The sequence below is a fragment of the Dipodomys spectabilis genome, unplaced genomic scaffold, assembly GCF_019054845.1.
Source record: "Dipodomys spectabilis isolate Male_0828 unplaced genomic scaffold, ASM1905484v1 ptg000092l, whole genome shotgun sequence".
In the NCBI taxonomy this organism is placed as follows: Eukaryota; Metazoa; Chordata; class Mammalia; order Rodentia; family Heteromyidae; genus Dipodomys; species Dipodomys spectabilis.
Window position 1 is genome coordinate 10,279,526 of NW_024870769.1, and position 19,123 is coordinate 10,298,648.

The window sequence follows — 19,123 nt, forward strand, 5'->3', positions numbered from 1 at the left end:
TTGGGCCTGTAATTCTCTGCAAATTGGAATCCACCCCTTTCTCTGACCTTGCAGTTTTTTTTTTTTTTGCCTGTGTACTGGTTAAATATTAATTTCTGATGGTGATAAAGGTCAATCTTGAGAAGGCCAGCAGGCCAGCTCTTCTCTGGGCTCCTGGAAAGACCCATTCTGGTGAGTGTATTTGATCCCAACCCTGGCAGCTTGGATCTTTCTTACCACATTAGTTAACTTATATCCTACATTATTGTAAGGAACCCTGACTTCAAGTCGTCAGCCCATTAGGTTACCCCATAAATTTCAGTCCTGTGGTGGCTCCTGCCATTGTGGACAGCCTCCCAACAGGTACCTGAAAATTCTCGCAACTAAACTTTAAAATTATAGCTGGGATTTCTTAAGGCCAGATAATCATCCATCCTTAAGAACCCACCTTTCTTCACCCCAATCCACCTAAATGCTAGTCAAAGATGGATGGAAGAGCCCTCTGAATGAGAATACTGGCAAGTTTTTAGGGAAGCCCAAGTTGGCAAAGTTTTACTGGAGCACAAAGCCAGAGTCGGAATGTCACAGAAAAAGCCCACGGAGAGCTTGGCTGCTGAGCCAGCAAGCAGATAGGCAGATAGGCAGAGCCACCGTGGCTACAAACTCATTGGGGACAAAGAGCAAATCGTTGGGAGGCTGTGCCCCACAACTCATTAAAGGACTAGGTAAACTGGAGGACAAAATGGCTGTCCCCAGAGGTGTTTGTCATGGGGGCTATGTGTAGAAAAGAGCTTTCCCCGTTCAACTCTGAGGCCCAGGGGATAAAGAAGGGAAGGGCTAGGAGCCAAGGATTGTGCTGTCAGCTGAGAGAGAAGCAAGGTGACACCTCATACCTTTCCAGGAGACACTAGAGGAAAGAGAGAAAGAGAAGCAATAGCTGGTAGACCTGCAGGGACAAACCCAACTGGCCTCACACTTAGTGTCTCCTCAGGTGAGACCTGAAGCCATGGGCTTTAGCAACGTTAAAATCTGGGAAGGACACAGAGTGGAGGAGAATATCTGGAAAGGCTCTGAGTCTAGAAAGAGCAAATGGCTTTCTGGCCTTGAAACAAAGCCAAAGCCAAAGGGCTCCATGCAGTGGAGCCAGGGATGAAGTGGGGGTGGGGGAATAAGGGGAGTTGAGAACCATATTAGATATTGTGCTTCATCTTAGTGGGAGGCCATTCCCCCATTTGAATATTTACATTTTAAGTCTCCCTCCCTCCCTCCCATTCTCTTTCTCCTTCCTTCCTTCCTTTCTTCCTTTCTTCCTTCCATCCTTCTTCCTTTTGTTCTTTCTTTTTTTCTCTCTCTTATTTTCTTTTTTGAGGGATACTAGAGTTGGAACTAGAGGCTTTGTGCTTCCTAGAAAGGCACTTGACTGTTGGCCATATCTATAGCCCTTTTTTGCAAGTTATTTTGGGATGAGGTCTTCCTTTTTTTGTGCCAGACTTGGGGTTTGAACTCAGGGCCTCAGCACTATCCCTGAGCTTTTATGCTATAGGTTAGAGCTCTACCACTTTCAGTCATAGCTCCACTTCCAGACTTTCTTTTTTCTTTTTCTTTTCTTTTCTTTTCTGTGTGTGTGTGTGTGTGTGTGTGTGTGTGTGTGTGTGTGTGTGTGTGTGTGTGTTCCAATCCTGGGGCTTGAACTCAGGGTCTGGTGTTTTTTCTGAGCACCTGTGATCAGGACTGGGCACTTCACCATTTGAGCTACAGCTGTACTTCTGGCTTTTTGGTAGCTATTTGGAGAAAGTGTCACAGACTTCCTTGTTTCAGTTAGCTTTGAACTATGATCCTGATCACAGTTAAGATCACAGTTAGCTAAGATCATAGGCCTAAGCCACTAGTGCCTGGCTATGGACTTGCTTTTTAAGCCAAGTCTTATGCCTGGACAGGGATTCTCCTATTTTATATGTTTTGCTATAGTGGAGAAGACAAGGATAGTCCATCATATCCAGCTTCTTCCACTGAGATCTGTTCTCATGCACTTTTCTTTGCCTGGGCTGGTCTGAAATGGCGATCCTTCTGATCTCAGCCTCTCATGTAGCATGGATGACAAGGATGCACCACCATATCCATCAATTGGTGGAGATGAAGGTCTGATGAACTTTTTGCTCAGACTGGCCTTAAGGCAAGATCTTCCTGCTCTCTCAAGTAACTTGAATGCACAGACATGAGGCACTGCAGCCAGGCTCACTCTGAATTTTGTATGGAAGATGGATCAGAGACACAATATCTGATTTCCTGGCTGAAAGAAATTATACAAACCCAAGAAACCTGGAGTTTAGATTGGGTTGGGGAAGGGGAATGAGAAAGATAGTGGGTTGTAGACATGTATGTATATGTGTGTGCCTGCATACGTTCACATTCATTAACAAGCTGCTGGGGAAAGAGGGAAGAATGAGACAGGACACCCATGGCGACAAAGCCAGAGGACTGAGGGTGATAGTCATAGAGGGAGAGGAAGATAACAGGTAAGTACCAGCTCTGTATCCAGGGGGCATAATGGGAACCAAGAATTCAGCATGGGAACCAAATGTTAGATTCTGGCTTTTCACCCAGTTGAAGCTGTCTGGTAGACCTTTCCACATAGCTCAGAAGAGAAGCTGGACAGGAGATAAAGTTGTATGTATATAGGTGGAAAGTGTGTAGATGCTATTTGAAAGACTAGGACTGGATAAAATCATCTTTAGACAACAAATGATTTTAGCCGTTTGATTTAATACGATTTAAACAGTTGCAAAACATAAAAAGAACTAGCTACTAGTGCCATTTTGACCTACACTTTCTTGGCTAGTTTACAAATCTCTGTGGAAAGATGATGTCAATTTCCAGCAATTCTGTATTCAAATTTCTTGTCATACCCATTGCTTATGGGGATTAAGGTAAGGTTTAGGACTCAAAGGAGAAATTGGAACAGGTGTATGAACCTGGACATTTCTATCAATCAGGGATCTTCAGAAAAGCATAGCCAATGGGAGATACAGTATGTGTACAGAAAGGGCTAGAAGAAGGTATTTAGCATGGAATTGGCCTGTGTGGCTATGGTGGAGGGAGGTGGTTCTATAACTTGTCATCAGCAAGCTGGAGGCCCAGGAAAACTTGGTGGTATAATTTAGTCTGAGTCTAAAGACCTAAGAAGCAGGAGCTCGGAAGTCTGAGGGTAGAAGATGGAGATAAAAGATGAAGAGAGAAAAAATCCATCTTTCTCCACTGTTTTGTGCCAATTTGTCCATGATCTATCAGAGGTATCCACCATATTGAAGAGTATGGGTCCTTTTTACTTTGTCTATGGATCAGATGCCAATCTGTTCCAGAAATGCTCTCATAGACACATCTAGAAATGATGCTCTATCAAACCAGGCATGGCTTGCTTACCAGATCATATTCACCAGCCTTGCATGACTGGCATTAGAATTGGGTGAATCTGTGACTGGGGGCTGTCCCTGGCATTGTAGGATGCTTAGTAACACCTGACCTGGCCCTCAATGATGATAGTCCTAAATGTCTCTGGGCATTGCTCATGTTTCCTGGGAGCGACATGGTCCTGGCTGAGAGTAGTTGATTTAGTGCCAGGGCAGAGGAAGGCAGTGTGTGCTGCAGTCGTTGAAGTTCTTGGAAGCTTGCTTGATTCTGCTGTGGTCACTCTCCTAAAGCTCCAGCATGTGGCCATCTCCCAGGTGACTAGTCCCACTCACCAGTCTACGTTGAGAGTTGTGAGTGCAGATGTGACTAACAGAATGATTCTCTGGTGCTCTGGGAATAGTCCTGAATGGAGGGAGACATGGGTTTTATGTGGAGACCACTGTCTGCCCAAGGAAGGTGAAGTCAGGGTGAAAAAGACAAGGCTGCCCTGATGTGCCTGCACTGTGGCTGAATGTACAGAGGAAGAATGTTCTAGAAAAGCACTTTGCTGGGAAAAGATGAGAATATCAATATCAGCTCAGTTCTCTCCCCTCCTTACCCCCTTTTTTTAACTCACATTTTTCCTCCAGGGATTGTCTTTGGAGTTGTTCTAGAGCAAGGCCCAATGATTCTTGAACTGATTGGAAGAAAAATTCAGGGTTGGGCATAGAGACCTAAGTAGGAACAAGTTTATTTGTGCAAGGAAAAAGAAGCAAAGTAAGACTACACTCTCAGGTGGTAGAGAGTAGGCAGACTCAAGGAGGAGGGCTACCACAGAGGGTCCCATGACCTCAAGTTACTGTTGGGGTTCTGCAGGCTTGAAGCAGGCATTCCTGGAAACCCAGGGCAGAGGAAGGCCTGGTGCCTACAGAAGTTTATTCCTCATTAACTCCCCTACATATGAGGTAAGAGAGTTTTAATCTTGGATGATCAGAATAGGTAGTCGTTTTCCACAGGCTACAGGATCAGCCAGATCCTGCTCTGTGGCTTGTGTCATTTTTTTTTTTAACAACAGCAGGTCAGGATGTGTTTTTTGTTTTGTTTTTGTGCCATTTCTAGGGCTTGATTTCAGGGCCTGGGCACTGCCCCTGAGCATTTTTGCTCAAAACTAATACTGTACTGCTAGAGCCCAGTTCCACGTTGGGCCTTTGGTGGTTAATTGGAGCAAGAGTCTCATGGACTATCCTACATGGACTGTCTTTGAACCTAGATCTCAGCTTCCAGAAGTAGCTAGGATTACAGACATGAGTCGCTAGCACCCAGCATTTTTTTTTTTGTCAGTCGTGGGGCCTGAACTCTGGGCCTGGGCGCTGTCCCTGAGCTCTTCAGCTCAAGACTAGAGCTCTACTACTAGAGCCACAGTGCCACTTCAGGCTTTTTTTTTCTTCTGCTTTTGTGGTGCTAAGGAATCGAACCCAGGGCTTCATGCATGCAAGGCAAGCACTCTACCACTGAGCCACCTTCCCAGCCCCCCAGCATTTTTGTTGTTGGGTTTTTTGCTTTGTTTTGTTTTGTGTTTTGGTTGGTCATGGGGCTTGAACTCTGGGCCTGGGCGCTGTCCCTGAGTGTTTCAGCTCAAGACAAATGCTCTATTACTTGAGCCACTGTACCCCTTTCAGTTTTCTGGTCGTTTATTGGAGGTAAGAGTCTCATGGAGCCAGGCACTGGTGGTTCATGCCTGTAATCCTAACTACTCAGGAGGTTGAGATCTGAGGATCACGGTTCAAAGCCAGCCCAGGCAGGAAAGTGCGTGAGACTCTTATCTCCAATAAACCACCAGAAAACCTCAAGTGGTGCTGTGGCTCAAGTGGTAGAGTGCTAGCCTTGAGCTGAAGAGTGCAATCCCAGAGTTCAAGCCCCACAACCAAAAAAAAAAAGTGTGTGTGTGTGTGGGGGGGGGGGGGGGCGGCCTGGATGCTGGTGGCTCATCATGCAGTCTTAGCTACTTAGGAGGCTGAGATATGAGGATCATGGTTGGAAGTCAGCCTGGGCAGGAAAGTCTGCAAAACTATTACCTCCAATTAACTATAAAAAGCTAGAAGTGGAGCTGTGTTTCAGATGGAAAAATGCCCTGATGAAAGGCAAAGCAATCTTCTTCAGTTTGAGTGTGAAGCTTGTTATCCAAGCTCTACCCCATAAGCTATATCCTTTTGTTTTTCATACTACCTTTGCTCATGATGGCCTCAGACAGACTTTCATCTTCCTACCTACACCTCCCATGTATCTGGGATGACACGGATACAGCAACCATTCTTGGTTGTTTGTTGAGTTAGGGTTTTGCATTGCCTGATCTTCATTTCCTGCATAACTGGGATTCCAGGGATGAGCCACTGTGCTTGGCTCATATGCTTCCTCTTTTAATTGCAATTTATCTAGGACAAAACCTGTGCTTGAGAAGTCCTGCACAACCATCTAACACAGCTGCAGTGAAAGAGAGAGGAGCTGTCTTCTGATGAGCACAGATGAAGTTTCTGATGATTTTGAACGGACCTGTGGAAACCATCATGTTTGTTTGATTCATTTTGGTGCTGGCACTGGGGCTTAAACTTGGGACCTTCCATTCTTGCTTCAAGGCCGGTATCTACCACTTGCCACACCTCCACTTCCAGCTTTTGGGTGGTTAATTGGAGATAAGAGCCTCATGGACCTTTTTTTTTGTCTGGGCTGGCTTTGAACCCCAATCCTTAGATCTCAGCTTCCTGTGTATTTAGGATTATAGCATAAGCCACTGATGGCTGTTTTGGTTTTTTGATGTCATGTCTCACTACATAGCCCAAGCTGGCCTGGAACTCACTAGGTAGTCCAGGCTTGCTTAAAAGTCATGATCTTCCAGCCTTTACCTTCCTTATATGGAGATTACAGATCTAACCCAACCATGCCTGGCCCCTTTTATCTCAGAGTTCACTAAAACATGAAGTCATGTAGGCTTACTGGCATCCTATTTCACAGAATATGCATAGGCTAAGGTCGCCTGAGGTCACATCACATTCCCTTACATCCCCTCCAGATACATCCTCTGTTCACCCTTCTCCTCTGCACTCAATTATCATTCTTCACTGCAGCTCTCATGTATACTACGGGTGTAAGCACAGGGCTTCATCCTGGGCTGAGTGCGTGGGATTGGTTCCGGGACACCCTGCAGATACCCAGGTCCACATACCCAAGTATATTGACACACAAGTCTCACATATAAAATGGTATCATAGCTGGACATCATTGATGGCTCAGGCCTGTAATCCTAGTTACTCAGGAGGCTGAGATCTGAGGGTCATGGTTTGAAGCTAGACTGGAAAGGAAAGTTCCTGAGACTCTGATCGCCAAGTAACCACCTAAAAAGCTGGAAGTGGAATTGGGGCTCAAGTGGTAGAGTGTTAGTATTGAGCATAAAAGTTTGGGGACAGCACTCAGGACCTTAGTTCTGAAAGCACCCATTCCAGAAGACCACAAGGACCCAGTTATGTACAGCACAGGGGTTTATTGCCAGCGGGGCTGACAAGGCCACCTCCCTCAAGGGAGAGGGAGAAATGGTACCTGTCCTTGTTCAGGGGCAACCTTATATAATCCCCAGACTAGAGGCGGGAGATAGTGAGTAGACAGGGTGGGTTTAGGTCTGGGTAGAGAGCAGGAATATAGACGGATCCTGGAGAAACCGGTGGGAGCCCTGCGGAGAGTTCTCTTTTCTTTGTGAAGGGCAGGGTGGAGTTCTAGTCTGGGTGGAAGGTGTTCTGCTGATGCAGGGGGTTGAGGGGGCTAGAGATACATGCTTAGGGCCTAGGTTGGAGGCTGTCAAGCCCCAAATGGAAGAGGACATACTAACAAGTTCAAGCCCGAAGATTGGCACCAGAAAAAGGCATTATATATCCTCCCAATACCATAGAGCATCTCTACAGTATTTATAACACTAACTCGCTGCATTCTATTTAATTAAATCTACAAATATCCACAGCACAGTATTTCCCCCATAGTGTGCCATTTGGGGAATGTCTGGGGGCAAGTCTGTATGCATTTCCAACCACAGCAGGCCCAATTACCTAGCATGCATCAGCAAGCATGTAGCCAATCTCACTCCATCAGTGGTTAAATCCACTGACATGAAACCCAGTGGATACAGAGGGCTGAATGTAATTACAACAGAGACTTTCCCTAAGAAAATGAGCCATAATATTTATTTCCAATGACCAACCTCTATCGTCACCCCAAATGACATCTGATGAGTTGGCCATAGAACACGGAAGTAAATGTGGTTCTGTTGTAAGTATATGGGATGTGTTGTCAAGCTGGATGTGGAAGATCTCCCAAGCTTGAGTGTGAAGGTAAGTGTGAAGGGAGGAGAATTAATGATATGAACAGTTGTAATGGTTCCCCCAAATTTCTACATATAACCTCTAGTTTCTGACTTTTTACTTATTTTTGTGCAGTTAATATCAAACACAGTGCTTGTGCTTTTCTGTGTGTGTGTATGTGTGTGTGTATGTGTGTGTGTGTGTGTGTGTGTGTGTGTGTGTGTGTGCAGATACCAGGGCTTGAACTTAGGGCCTCATGCTGTTGCTTAGCTTTTTATTCTAGGTTGGTATTTTGAGCCATAGCTCCACTTTCAGCTTTTTTTGCTGCTTAATTGGAGATAAGAGTCTCTCAAATTTGTCTGCTTCAGATTGCAATTCTCAGTCTCCTGAGTAGCTGGGCTGACAGGCTTTTGGTAATAGCTAGCACGTGAAGAACTGAAGAAGGTGTCGATGAAGGAACTCCAACATCAAAGGACAAAAGAATGAGAAGACGCGACAGCAGTTGCAAACAGACAAGATGGAAACTGCAACAGGATAGGGTACCACAAACTTCAGACAAGCAATCACTTCATACAATGGGGTGGAGAGCTCGGAATTCACAAAGGAAGTGGGCATAGCTCAGAAGAGCAGCTCAGGTTGGAAGGAACACAAAGCAGAGATGCCCCTACGCAATACCACTCCAACACGGGCATGTGCCCAGGTAGGGGGAAGAAAGATCCAAAGGAAGTGAGCACAGAAAGGGTTCAGGAAAAAAGCAGATGTTGGGAGCAATAGGTAAATGGAATTCAACACACACACACACACACACACACACAATTGTGGTCTTCCAAAAAAAAAAAAATATGTTCTGATCATAAAGAGACATGAAATATCCCCAGGAATCAAACATGACTTTGATGTATTGCAACTTCTGTGCCTTTTATTTTTTTGACCTCCTGTCCTGGGGCTTGAACTCAGGGCCTCAGTGCTGTATATCCCTGAGCTTTTTTTGTATGGGGCTAGCACTCTACTACTTGAGCTACAGCTTCACTTCCAGCTTTTTTTTTTTTTTTTTTGAGGTTAATTGGAGGTAAGTGTCTCATGGACTTTCCTGCCTGGGCCAGTATTGAACCACAGTCCTCAGATCTCAGCCTCCTGAGTAGCTAGGATTATAAGGTGTGAGCCACTGGTGCTTGTTTTCTGTGCCTTTTCTCCTTGCTTCCCCTAAACCCCGAGGGTCCCCAACTTCCCCCCCAGGGTGTGCCATTTATCTTGAAGTGCCCTCTGCTGGCTGTGTTGAGATCTGCACTCATGGGACCTTTCGTTTCTCCTCTCTGCTGGGTCTCTGGGGGGCCTTATGACCAGCCGCTCCTTCTCTGTTGTGCTCAAGGACCATGGATGAAGCTTAAGGACGCACTGGGTGAACTGTACATTTTTCTTCCAGTTCTTATAAATGTAGTCCGGACCCCTCTTAAACAGATCATAAACCATGTTCACTTGTAGCAAGCACATTCATTATTTTTTAAAGTCCCCAGAATTTTACTTATTAATCAAAGTATGGATGTCTGGACAGGTTACTGGAGTTAAGTGCTTTGTACTGGCCGAGGGTGCTGGACCATAGTAGAGTGCTGTTCCCAGACCTTTTTTTTGTGGTTATTTTTTGTGTTGCTACTGGGACTTGAACTCAGGGCTTAGATGCTGTCCCTTAGCTATTTTTGCTTAAGGCTAGCATTTTATCACTTGAGCAACAGTTGTACTTCTAGCTTTTTGGTGGCTAATTGGTGATAAAAGTATCATGGACTTTTCTGCCCAGGCTGTCTTCCAACTGTGATCCTCAGATCTCAGCCTCAAGTAGCTAGGGTTACAGGCACGAGCCATTAACTCCTAGTTTGTATTGGTTATTTTGAATAGTGTTTCTTTTTTTTGGGGGGGGGGTCCAGTCGTGGGGCCTGAACTCTGGGCCTGGGCGCTGTCCCTCAGCTCTTCAGCTCAAGGCTAGCGCTCTACCACTTGAGCCACAGTGCCACTTCCGGCTTTTTTCTTTTTGCTTATGTGGTGCTGAGGAATTGAACCTAGGGCCTCATGCATGCAAGGCAAGCACTCTACCACTGAGCCACCTTCCCAGCCCTGGATAGTGTTTCTTGATCAGGTGTGTGCTCCTGTAACTTGATCCAACTATTTTATCTTTCTGGCCATAGCTCAGATGACAGATAGATATAACTTCACCCAACTGTAGGATGAAACAAGATTTTTGCTCACTTTTCTGCCTCAGCTAGTTGACCTTAAATACAGTCCTTCCATTCCTGTGTCCCAAGTAGTTACGTGTGATCGATCCACCAGTGTGGATCTACCACTTAAGCCACAGTGCCACTTCTGGCTCTGTTTATGTGGTACTGAGGAACCGAAGAGTTTCATGCATGCTAGGCAAGCACCCTACCACCAAGCCACATTCCCAGTGTCCACAAGTGTTTATATAAATGTATATATATATATTTGCATCTATCTATTTTAAGTGTACATGTATATTGTGTATTTTGCATGTATATTTATTTTACGTATTTTTTTTACGTATTTTTATACTTGTATATACTGTATTTAGGGTCCCTACTGGGTTTGCACTCAGAGTTTTGCATGCACTTGCCACTTGAGCCACTTCTGCAGCTCTCCTTTTTACATCATTTTACAAATGGAGTCTCCTGGAGTTTTCAAACTGTTAAGTCTCCAGATTTTAGCCTCCTGAGTAGCTAGGATTACAGGCGTGAGCCACCAGTGCCTGGCTTAAGTGTATGTTTTAAATGTCAATTAAGGTTGGGATAAAAGCAGCAAGCTCAAAGTTCAAGTTGTGCTGCGTCTCCCCTCAATCCATTATGCTGTGTGGCAGCTTATATCATCATATTTAGTCACCAGTGAAGTCTGTGTTGATGCTCTGGCCTGGCTACTGTCACAAAACTGTGCTCTCCAGAGAGAGGTATGATATAGGGCTGTTGTGACTTTAACCCATGCCTGTCTGTTGCAGGAGTGTTCTCACATTGCTGGTGTGTGCCTGACTTACATGGGCTAGCATGTGAGATGTCTGCATTTACTGGCTGATTGGGGCTGGCCAGGGAAGAGGTACCAGGTAGAAAATCTATAGGTACCTTAGGATTCCCCCAAGTAAAGGCTTGGGTAGCAATAACATGGGACATCCCTTCTCCTTAACTTCCTTCCAATTTCTTGGAGTTGAAACCAACCCATGCAGGTTTTTGCTTGTTTGGTTTTGGGTGCTGGTTCTAGAACTCAGGGCCTGAGTATTGTTCCTTTTCTTTCTCTCTCTCAAGGTTGGCACTCTACCACTTGAGTCACAGCTCCACTAACACCTTTCTGGTACTTAATTGGAGATGAGTCTCACAGGCTCTCCTTCCTCGAGGCTGGCTTTGAACTGTGATCCTCAGATCATAGCCTCTTGAGTAGCTAGGATTACAGGCGTTAGTCACCAGTGCCCAGCCAGGCCCTTGACATCAATTGTCCCACTGCAGTGAAAAAGAAATGCCACTGGCCTCGTCAAATGTGAATGTTTAAAGTTTTTGGAGGTCTCTGTTAAACCTTCATGGATAACTGACTCCCCGTGCGGGATGGAGCAAAGGGAAGCAGCGGGTTGACCAGGCCCCCGACTGAGCTGAGTCTGCCTTTCACTCACATTCACTCAAGCTTACTCAAGACACACGTTCTCACACAGCCACTAACTGTTCATGCCAACTCCTTCCTAATGGGAAGAATGTGTTTGAAATGTGGTAAGTCCTTTTTCAAAGGTGTTCCCCTCCCCCACCGTGAATCATCACCCAGAGGGCTTTTAAATACAGACTGAGACATTACAAACAGTAGTAAATGAAGAACACTGTATTAATGTTTATTTCTAGTTACAAGAAACAGAACATCAGTCCCTTATTTGTACAAAAATACCTGAAAGTTTACAATTAGGTTCACGAGCCAAAGAGCTATATACAGAATGAAAGCAAAGCACATGGTAAAGGTTTTGTCTCATAATCAACACCTCCTGCATTCCCTGAAAATGCTTACAGGTCAGGCCATATTATGGTCACTGCAGCTTGCACTGTGACGTCACAAATCTACAAAAAGCTAGTCCCGCCCCCAGAGGTGCAGCGGTCACTCAAATTGTTGTCAGGTATTTAAGTGCAGAAAGGAGCAGACAAAACATCTAAGCTGAGGCACATGTTTCTTCAAGGTTTTAGCAAACAAAAACACATTCTTGAACTCTAACATCTAATGTAACAGAGCTTACCTATTAAAACTCTAAATACTCAAAGAAAAAAAAAAGCATTTGGCATTTTTTTGTAGATTTTTTTGTGTGTGTGTGTGTATGTTTTTCTCTTGTGTGTGTGTGTGTTTTTTCCTTCTCAATTTAGTCCAGGTTGCTACATGGAGTTTCATTTAGAAAAGAAAAATCACAGGCAGACATTACAAAGGCTCCAAAACAACCCTGAGCTGTCCCCTTTACATTCATGTCAATTAAATACAAAAATAAAAGTCAAATTGTCCTTCAGTGCCTGGGGAAGGGGGCTAGACGCCCACCAGCCCAGGGACATTGCTATCTCAGATGGAATTCGCAAAGGCGGGCAAGCCAGGGCCTTGCAGCCAGGCTGGTTGCAACAGAGCGAGTGTCCCGCCCAGATGGGGCAGAGCCTCTAATAACTCACTTCGGCTGAGAAAGTACAAAAAGACTACGTCAAACCAGCTACATACAAAATCGTGAAATCAATCAAGCCTTTATTCTCTGCTTAAATAAAACGCATACGTATAAATATGAAATACTGCGCATCCTAACTGTTCTACGAAGAGCCATAAGAGGGATGATACACTGGTGGACTGGTCTACGTAAACAGGAGAAAAAAAAAGAAAAAGAAATCTTAAAATTGCTTGTTTTTTTTTTTTTTTCCTCTTTTTTTCTTTTTTTTTTTTTTTTTAATTTTAAAGATTTTTTTTTTTTTTTTTAACTTCAGACCAGCCAAGAGGAAAAGGGACAATGTTGGACATGAAGATCAGCGGGAACATGCAGCTAGGCATGAACTTGAGGATGACCTCACTGTCAATCATTTGAACGGTTAACTGATTGCAAGAGGAAGAAAAAAAAAAGTTCATATGGTTGAGAATATGTTTTACTCAAAAAACAAAAACCAAAAGAAAATTCTTCATTTGTTGTAAGGAGGCATTTCGTAGAAACCGGAGTGTGGCTTTTAAACTGAAACACAGGGTTTCGATGCTGCAGACTGACTAGCAGCAAATCTGCCTTAGTGACGCTTGTCACACGGCTGTCCTCCACTCCGTGGGCCCAAGACGGGACCCAGAAATGCAGTTCCTTAGGGAGGAGCACTTGGGAGTGGGGGGGGCTGGATTCAAGGAATCCAGCGGTAAGCACAGGTACAGGGGACAGCCGGGGAGGTTGTTGGAAATGGAAAGCTTTCTGCTCACCACAGCTGCCTGTATGCTTGATAAGCAAGTACTGCCTGTGTTGCTGGGCTCAAGTGGAAGGAAATGGTCACCTCACACCTGACAATTCAATGAAGGGGACATGGCAAAGGGTCCATTGTGGGGCTCAAGGGGGACCCAGTGATAGCTCAAGCCACTATCTGATTCATCTCCCAAGATGGGAGGCAAGTATCACGTTATTCGAAATTGGTGCCCACAGCACAGGCGGCTACCCCTCAGCAGAGAAGTGCCGCTGGACACCTGCATCTGCTGGCTTAGGGGGGTTTCCAGCAGGGCACGGAGGTCATGAGGCAAAGACCTTTAAAGGTCACCAGCCCATGCCTGCAGTGTTCCCAGTCTTTATCACCATGGAAACCATGGAGACACAAAGCCACGCAGGAGCCATTTTCTTTGAAGATCCTCTAATCCCCAGAGGGAGATCAGTCAGGAAATGACTCAGGCCACTGCGGAGGCTAAGGCAGTGGTCATTCTAGACCAGCGTGTGGTTAGATAACACGAGGCTGAGGATGCCCCGGGCAGACTAGCTGGGATTCACCGTCAGCCGACAGTGAGTACCAGTGTCTCAAGAAGGCTGGCATGGGCCAGTTTAGCGGTGAGGTCATTCAGCCATGTTGTGTGTGTTTGTTTTTTTTGGTTGGGGGGAGGGTGGGGGGAAGTAGGCTTTTCTAAGTAATAAAGTCTCCCTCACTAGACAAGGAAATAACAAAGGGACCAGACACTTGCACTAGAGCAATGACTGACAGACAGTGGGAGTCTGACTGAGTCCACAAAAGGTGATGCCAACGACCGTTGACACCTGTTTTTGTATTGTTTATTTTTGAAAAAAAAAAAAAAAAAAAAGAAGAAAAAGCTTTTCAAGTATACTGGGAAGGGTTGGGGGTGGTCTGTAATTTGGGAGCCAAATCCACACTGTGGCAATCTCAGCAGGTGCTAGCTATCCTGTGGAACCCTTTGTGGGGACTCATTTTCAGTCTGAAGCCTGCCAATTCAAAACACCTTTTTGTTTTTGTTTGTTTTCTATCATTGGACTCGAAAAAGCCACATCCCCTCCTACCACAGGCTGAATACAATATTGACAACGAAGAAGGAGTGCAAAAAGTGATCAATACAAAAAAAGTAAACATATCGGTTTTAATTGTCAAGATTATCCCAGGGCAAGAGTTCATTTCCAATCACTTCTATCCGGTTCTCATTTCTAAGTGGCCCAGCCAAGATGGTCATTCCAGTTGATTCTCACACTTGCGCTGGATCTCTCGTCCCTCCCCCCGTTTGGCTGGCACAGAGGGAGGCGATGCTGTTGCGTCCGCAACAGCAAAGCATCTCAAAGTCCAACAAACAAATCAATCTTAGTGGGCTGGTATTGAACAAACCCACATCATTCTGAATCTTAGGGTGTGAACTAGATGTGTATTTTCAATTCTCACGCAGACCTCTTCCTCTTCATTCCAGTGTTCTCTCTCTCCTTTCTCTGTTGAGAGGACGTTTGGGAGGTCATAAGGCCACGCGGATGCAGTGGTGCTTCAGCTTGCATGGCAGCACCCCCTTGTTGAGCTGGTAAAAATCAACCAGCTGGATCAGATCAGAGAACTTGGTGTTGCCGTCATCCAGGGTGAAGAAGGTCTGCCCATCATCCTCACACTGGGGAGACACAAGGAACACTTCCTGAGTTAGAAGACATCACAGAAAGTAACCTGGGGTCTCTGGCCAACAGCAGTTTGGTCTGTTTGTTCATGGTTCAGTTCCTGAGAGATATCTATCTATCTATCTCTCTATCTATCTATCGTACATATGTATTTTTCTTTCTCCAGGGGAAAGGGACAGCTGGCTCCTCTGTGCTCTGGAGTAGCCTTAGGGAAAGGCTGTTAAGTGGCTCCTCATTCACCTGGCTCAGGAAGGAAGTTTAACAGCCAATGACACAAGACACACAAGGCTTGCATCCTTGCTACAACATGGGTAACTTACCCTGAAACCCTGGTGTTCAACTGGGGTCACGGGTGGGTTAATAAAATCATGTGGATAGGCAACTTTCCCAGATTCTGGGATTTTTTTTGGTGGCTGTTTTTTTATTAAAGCAGAGGAACTGTGCAAGATATCCAGAGAAGAAATATATTCCTAACGTGTATTTCAACTCAGTGAGTGTAAGTTACTGGGAAAGTCTTCCTGCCCTGTCGACATGGCAAGGGAGAGGTCAGAGGTGAAGGGGAAGCCTCGACATCAGGCTGCCTCCAGCAGCTTCATTGCTAGGGAAACTCTGTCCAAGTTCAAAGAATAAACCCTTGCAGAGACTCTTACCTGTGAATGGGAAACTGTCTGCTACCTGACCGGCTGAAGTCTTGTTACTTTACAACTTGAAGGTCACATTAGGGATGAGATCAGAAAGCCCCCCCCAGTGGGGATTGGTGTGAAAGTATCAGTACTTACAGGTAGGATCTGGAAATTTTTAATTTTCTGGTGATGACACAGTGTGAGGACAAATGCCTTTGGATTACTCTGGCTGTCACGGAGGAGAAAAAGCCTGGGGAGGGAAAACCAGCAACTGATTGTTATGACTTTTAAAAAAATCCAAAAGTCATTATGCACATGTGCATACATGCACACCTCCTAGACCTGCAGCATGAGACAGATACGAAGCCACGGGACGTGGCACCCAATAGCACGTTGTGGCAAGAGCACAGGACACCAGCTGAAATTCTGAGATGTCATTCTCCACCGAAGGGAACCTTGGTGTCATGGCTGGACCACTGGGTCCAGGGCTGAGGCAGGGAAAAGAAACTAGAAGATGAAGCTGGAACTTTTGTGCCAGAAAGTCAGACAGTGCGGAGAGCATAATGGACATGTTGAAACAGCCCAGCAGGTAGAATGGCTCCACTGAAGTGTCAAGACAAATGGTAGAAGCAATGGCTCATAAGATACAGGAATTTGCACAGATACCAGACATAAAGGAGCATATAAATTCTCCATAGAGGAGAATGCTGCTGACATAAACCACAGAGTACCGGATCAGAAGACAGCCATTTGGCAATCGCCACAGCAACCGTTGATGAAGATTTTCCATGGATACTAAAACCAGCAGACAATCATTTCTTTCTCTCTTTTTTTCTTAAAGAAAAAGAAGAGTATGACAGTATACAAATCAAGTTGACACTGTCTTTAATATGTGTTCAAATTTCTACTATGGGGAACGGGTCAAAATAGCACTCACGTGCTTTTCTACAGGATGAGCCAAAGATGCCTCCATACACATCCCTGTCCTCAATGCATGAGCCACTCAGCCTGAGAATACAGCCCAGCACAAGCCCAAACACACTCTGTAAGTACTGGGTTCTCTCAATGCAAGCACCTACATTATGATCATTCTGGGATAGGAGATTGCATCTTTCACTATAAAGAGTGGGGCTAAGGGCTCTGGTAAAAATCTAGGTGTGAGTGTATGGAGGAGCTATGACCACACCACTGATGCTCACTTTCTGGTTTTTATAACACTACTGTGGTTATGTCAAAGAAGACCTGGTTTGTGGAAACTTTACATTGTAATTATTAGAAATAAAGCGGCACCATGGTATAACATCTTTTCAAATGATTTGACAAATCATAGAGGAGAGATAACAGAGCAAATATGCTGTGATATCTTCGATGAAGTACATGTAGGAATTCTTCCTGGCATTGGTGCAACTCTTCTATAACTTCGAAGCAATTACAAAAACTGAGATACAGAACAGCACAAGCAGTATGGAATTATGGCTGGTAAGACAGATTCCAGAACAGAAGAGACAAAGTCTCTTAAGCATATCTCAAAGAAATCAGAAACCCAAATGCCACCATCAGCTACATCACCAGTTTCTAGACTGTCATGTTAATATGGAAAGCAGTTAACTCTCCATTCTAATCTTTGAAGGGCTCTACCATAAAGTTTTCCAACAACATAAACTCTGTTGCCTAGCATTTTGTTACTATTCCATTTAAATATACTTTGGGAAATGCCAACCATAACAGAATTGGATGGTTGGGCTTGGTTGGGCTAGAGGGGACAGTGTTAAGAACTATGGACAGAAAATACTGTCTCTTGACATTTATTATTTCTACTTTCTCTTTTAAAGTTGTTTTGTTTTGACTTTTGAACTTGATTTGCCTTCAGTGATCTCTCAGAGATTAGTAGGGATTAGAAATGGGTTACTGATTCACCTTGCTTTGCAGATGCATTTCCTTTCCAGCCATCAGAAGCCCAGCACTGTGGGGACAAAGCTGGTACTGGGCCTTGCATCTGCATATTTGTGCTTTCCTAGCCTCCTGTAGGCTCAAGTCTGAACTGGAAATGGCAGCCTCAATGACAACCAAGACTCCATAGGAGAAGGGGACAAAAGTCCGCTGATTGGCTAGCACTGAAGAATAAGCTGAAAGACAGACCTGGTTGGAGGAGAAAGGAGGGGGCACTGGGGCTGTTCACTTGGCTGAACTTGCTAACCTGCAGCATATAGGCTCCTGACCTGTAGGCAGGATGGGCCTTACCTCAGAATCACTAGGGAAGCCCTTTCTGGACACACTTGTTCCTCACACCCTCCTCCCCAAACCTCAGACAGCTGGATCCTGGGGCACTCCTGAGGTGGGACCAAAGCACCTCTCTAAGCCTCCTGTGGGGCCTGTGCTTCTCTGGCAGTATGATGTCATCCGGCAAGGGGCCCACTCAAGTCTCCTTAATGAATTCCAGACAGGAGCTAGCAGTGATGTCCCTGGAACATTTTAAGGCACACTTCTATCGGGGTTCAGACCTGCACAGGAGTGCAGGAAAGTAAACACTTCTGAGCTCAAAAATGTCTCAGAAAGAGAAATTTTAAATGTTGAAATTTTTCTTAGTCAGGCTAGTGACATTAGAAGAGAAATATCCTTTTCTATCATCAGGAAAGGCACTGTTCCAATGAAGAGTCAATCTAAAAGAGAGTGCTCCATGACACTGGTGACATCTCAAGAAGATAGTTCTGGAATAATTTTATAATTACATAGGAAACATAATAAAATGAGACCCAACTCAAAGGCATCTGCAATCAAAATACCAAAACAAAAGCACAAACAAGGAAGAAAGGTTGGAACAAAGGGAAAGGAGAGATGCAGGGAAGAAGGAATGCAGGAAGAAGGGGAATACAGTGGGAAGAAATGAGAAAAAAAAGGAAGAATGAAAAGAGAGTGGAAGAAAGGAAGGAGGGACAGCAGAGGGGAGGGAAACAACACAAGTAACAGATGATGAACAAAGTCCTTTATGATTCAGAAATAGAAAGATACGAAAGTATTTGCAACTTGAAAAAACTAGAAAGTTCAGAAGTACAGAAAGAAAAAGAAACTCCAATAGTCCTTATGCTCATGGGAAGAGCCTCAGCCTGCTTCATGAGAGACAAGGGCAAATTACCACCCAACTAGCCACTTGCACAGCCCTGGGAAATGGCTTCTCACAGGCACTTCTGGAGAGATGGACACATGGTCGGAACCCCACAGAGGCAACTGAGAATTATTTCCTAGTATCCCATAAGCCTTCTGCTTTCCACTTGGCATACCCACTTGTAAGGATACCAGTGAAATTATGAAACAATGAAGCACTGGTGTCCTAATCAGAGGGTGAGCTGTCTGGAAACAATGATGTCCCACCGACATACAAGAGGGCCTGGGAGTGGAAGAGACCCATGGAAGATGAACATGAGCTGCTGGGGAGTCTCCTCCCGGATACCACCTTTGTTTAGAAAGAGAAACAGAAATACTAGGAGAATGAACACAATAATAAAAACGGTGACCTACTGCTTTATAGTTTTGACTTTACACATGGACATGTCCGGATTTTCACTTTTCAAAGTTATCAAACATTGTATCAATCCACTTATAAATACCAAACATCAACAGGAACAAAGCTGACTACCTCACAGTTGGGTGGCAGAAACACAGGGAAGAATTACGTTCCATGACTTTAG

General features: G+C 44.8%; 1 protein-coding gene across 2 annotated transcripts in view; it reads right to left on the reverse strand.

Annotated features, from left to right (window-relative positions):
• Positions 1 to 11,549: 11,549 nt before the first annotated feature.
• Grb10 (growth factor receptor bound protein 10) overlaps positions 11,550 to 19,123 on the reverse strand; it is a 160,660-nt gene continuing 153,086 nt past the window's right edge. For both annotated transcript variants that reach the window (XM_042684990.1, XM_042684989.1), the window contains 2 exons: positions 15,594 to 15,687; positions 11,550 to 14,810 (listed from right to left, as the gene is read on the reverse strand). In XM_042684990.1, the coding sequence (XP_042540924.1) occupies positions 14,664 to 14,810; positions 15,594 to 15,687 (241 nt within the window). In that variant the 3' untranslated portion in view covers positions 11,550 to 14,663. The remainder of the gene's footprint in view (positions 14,811 to 15,593; positions 15,688 to 19,123) is intronic.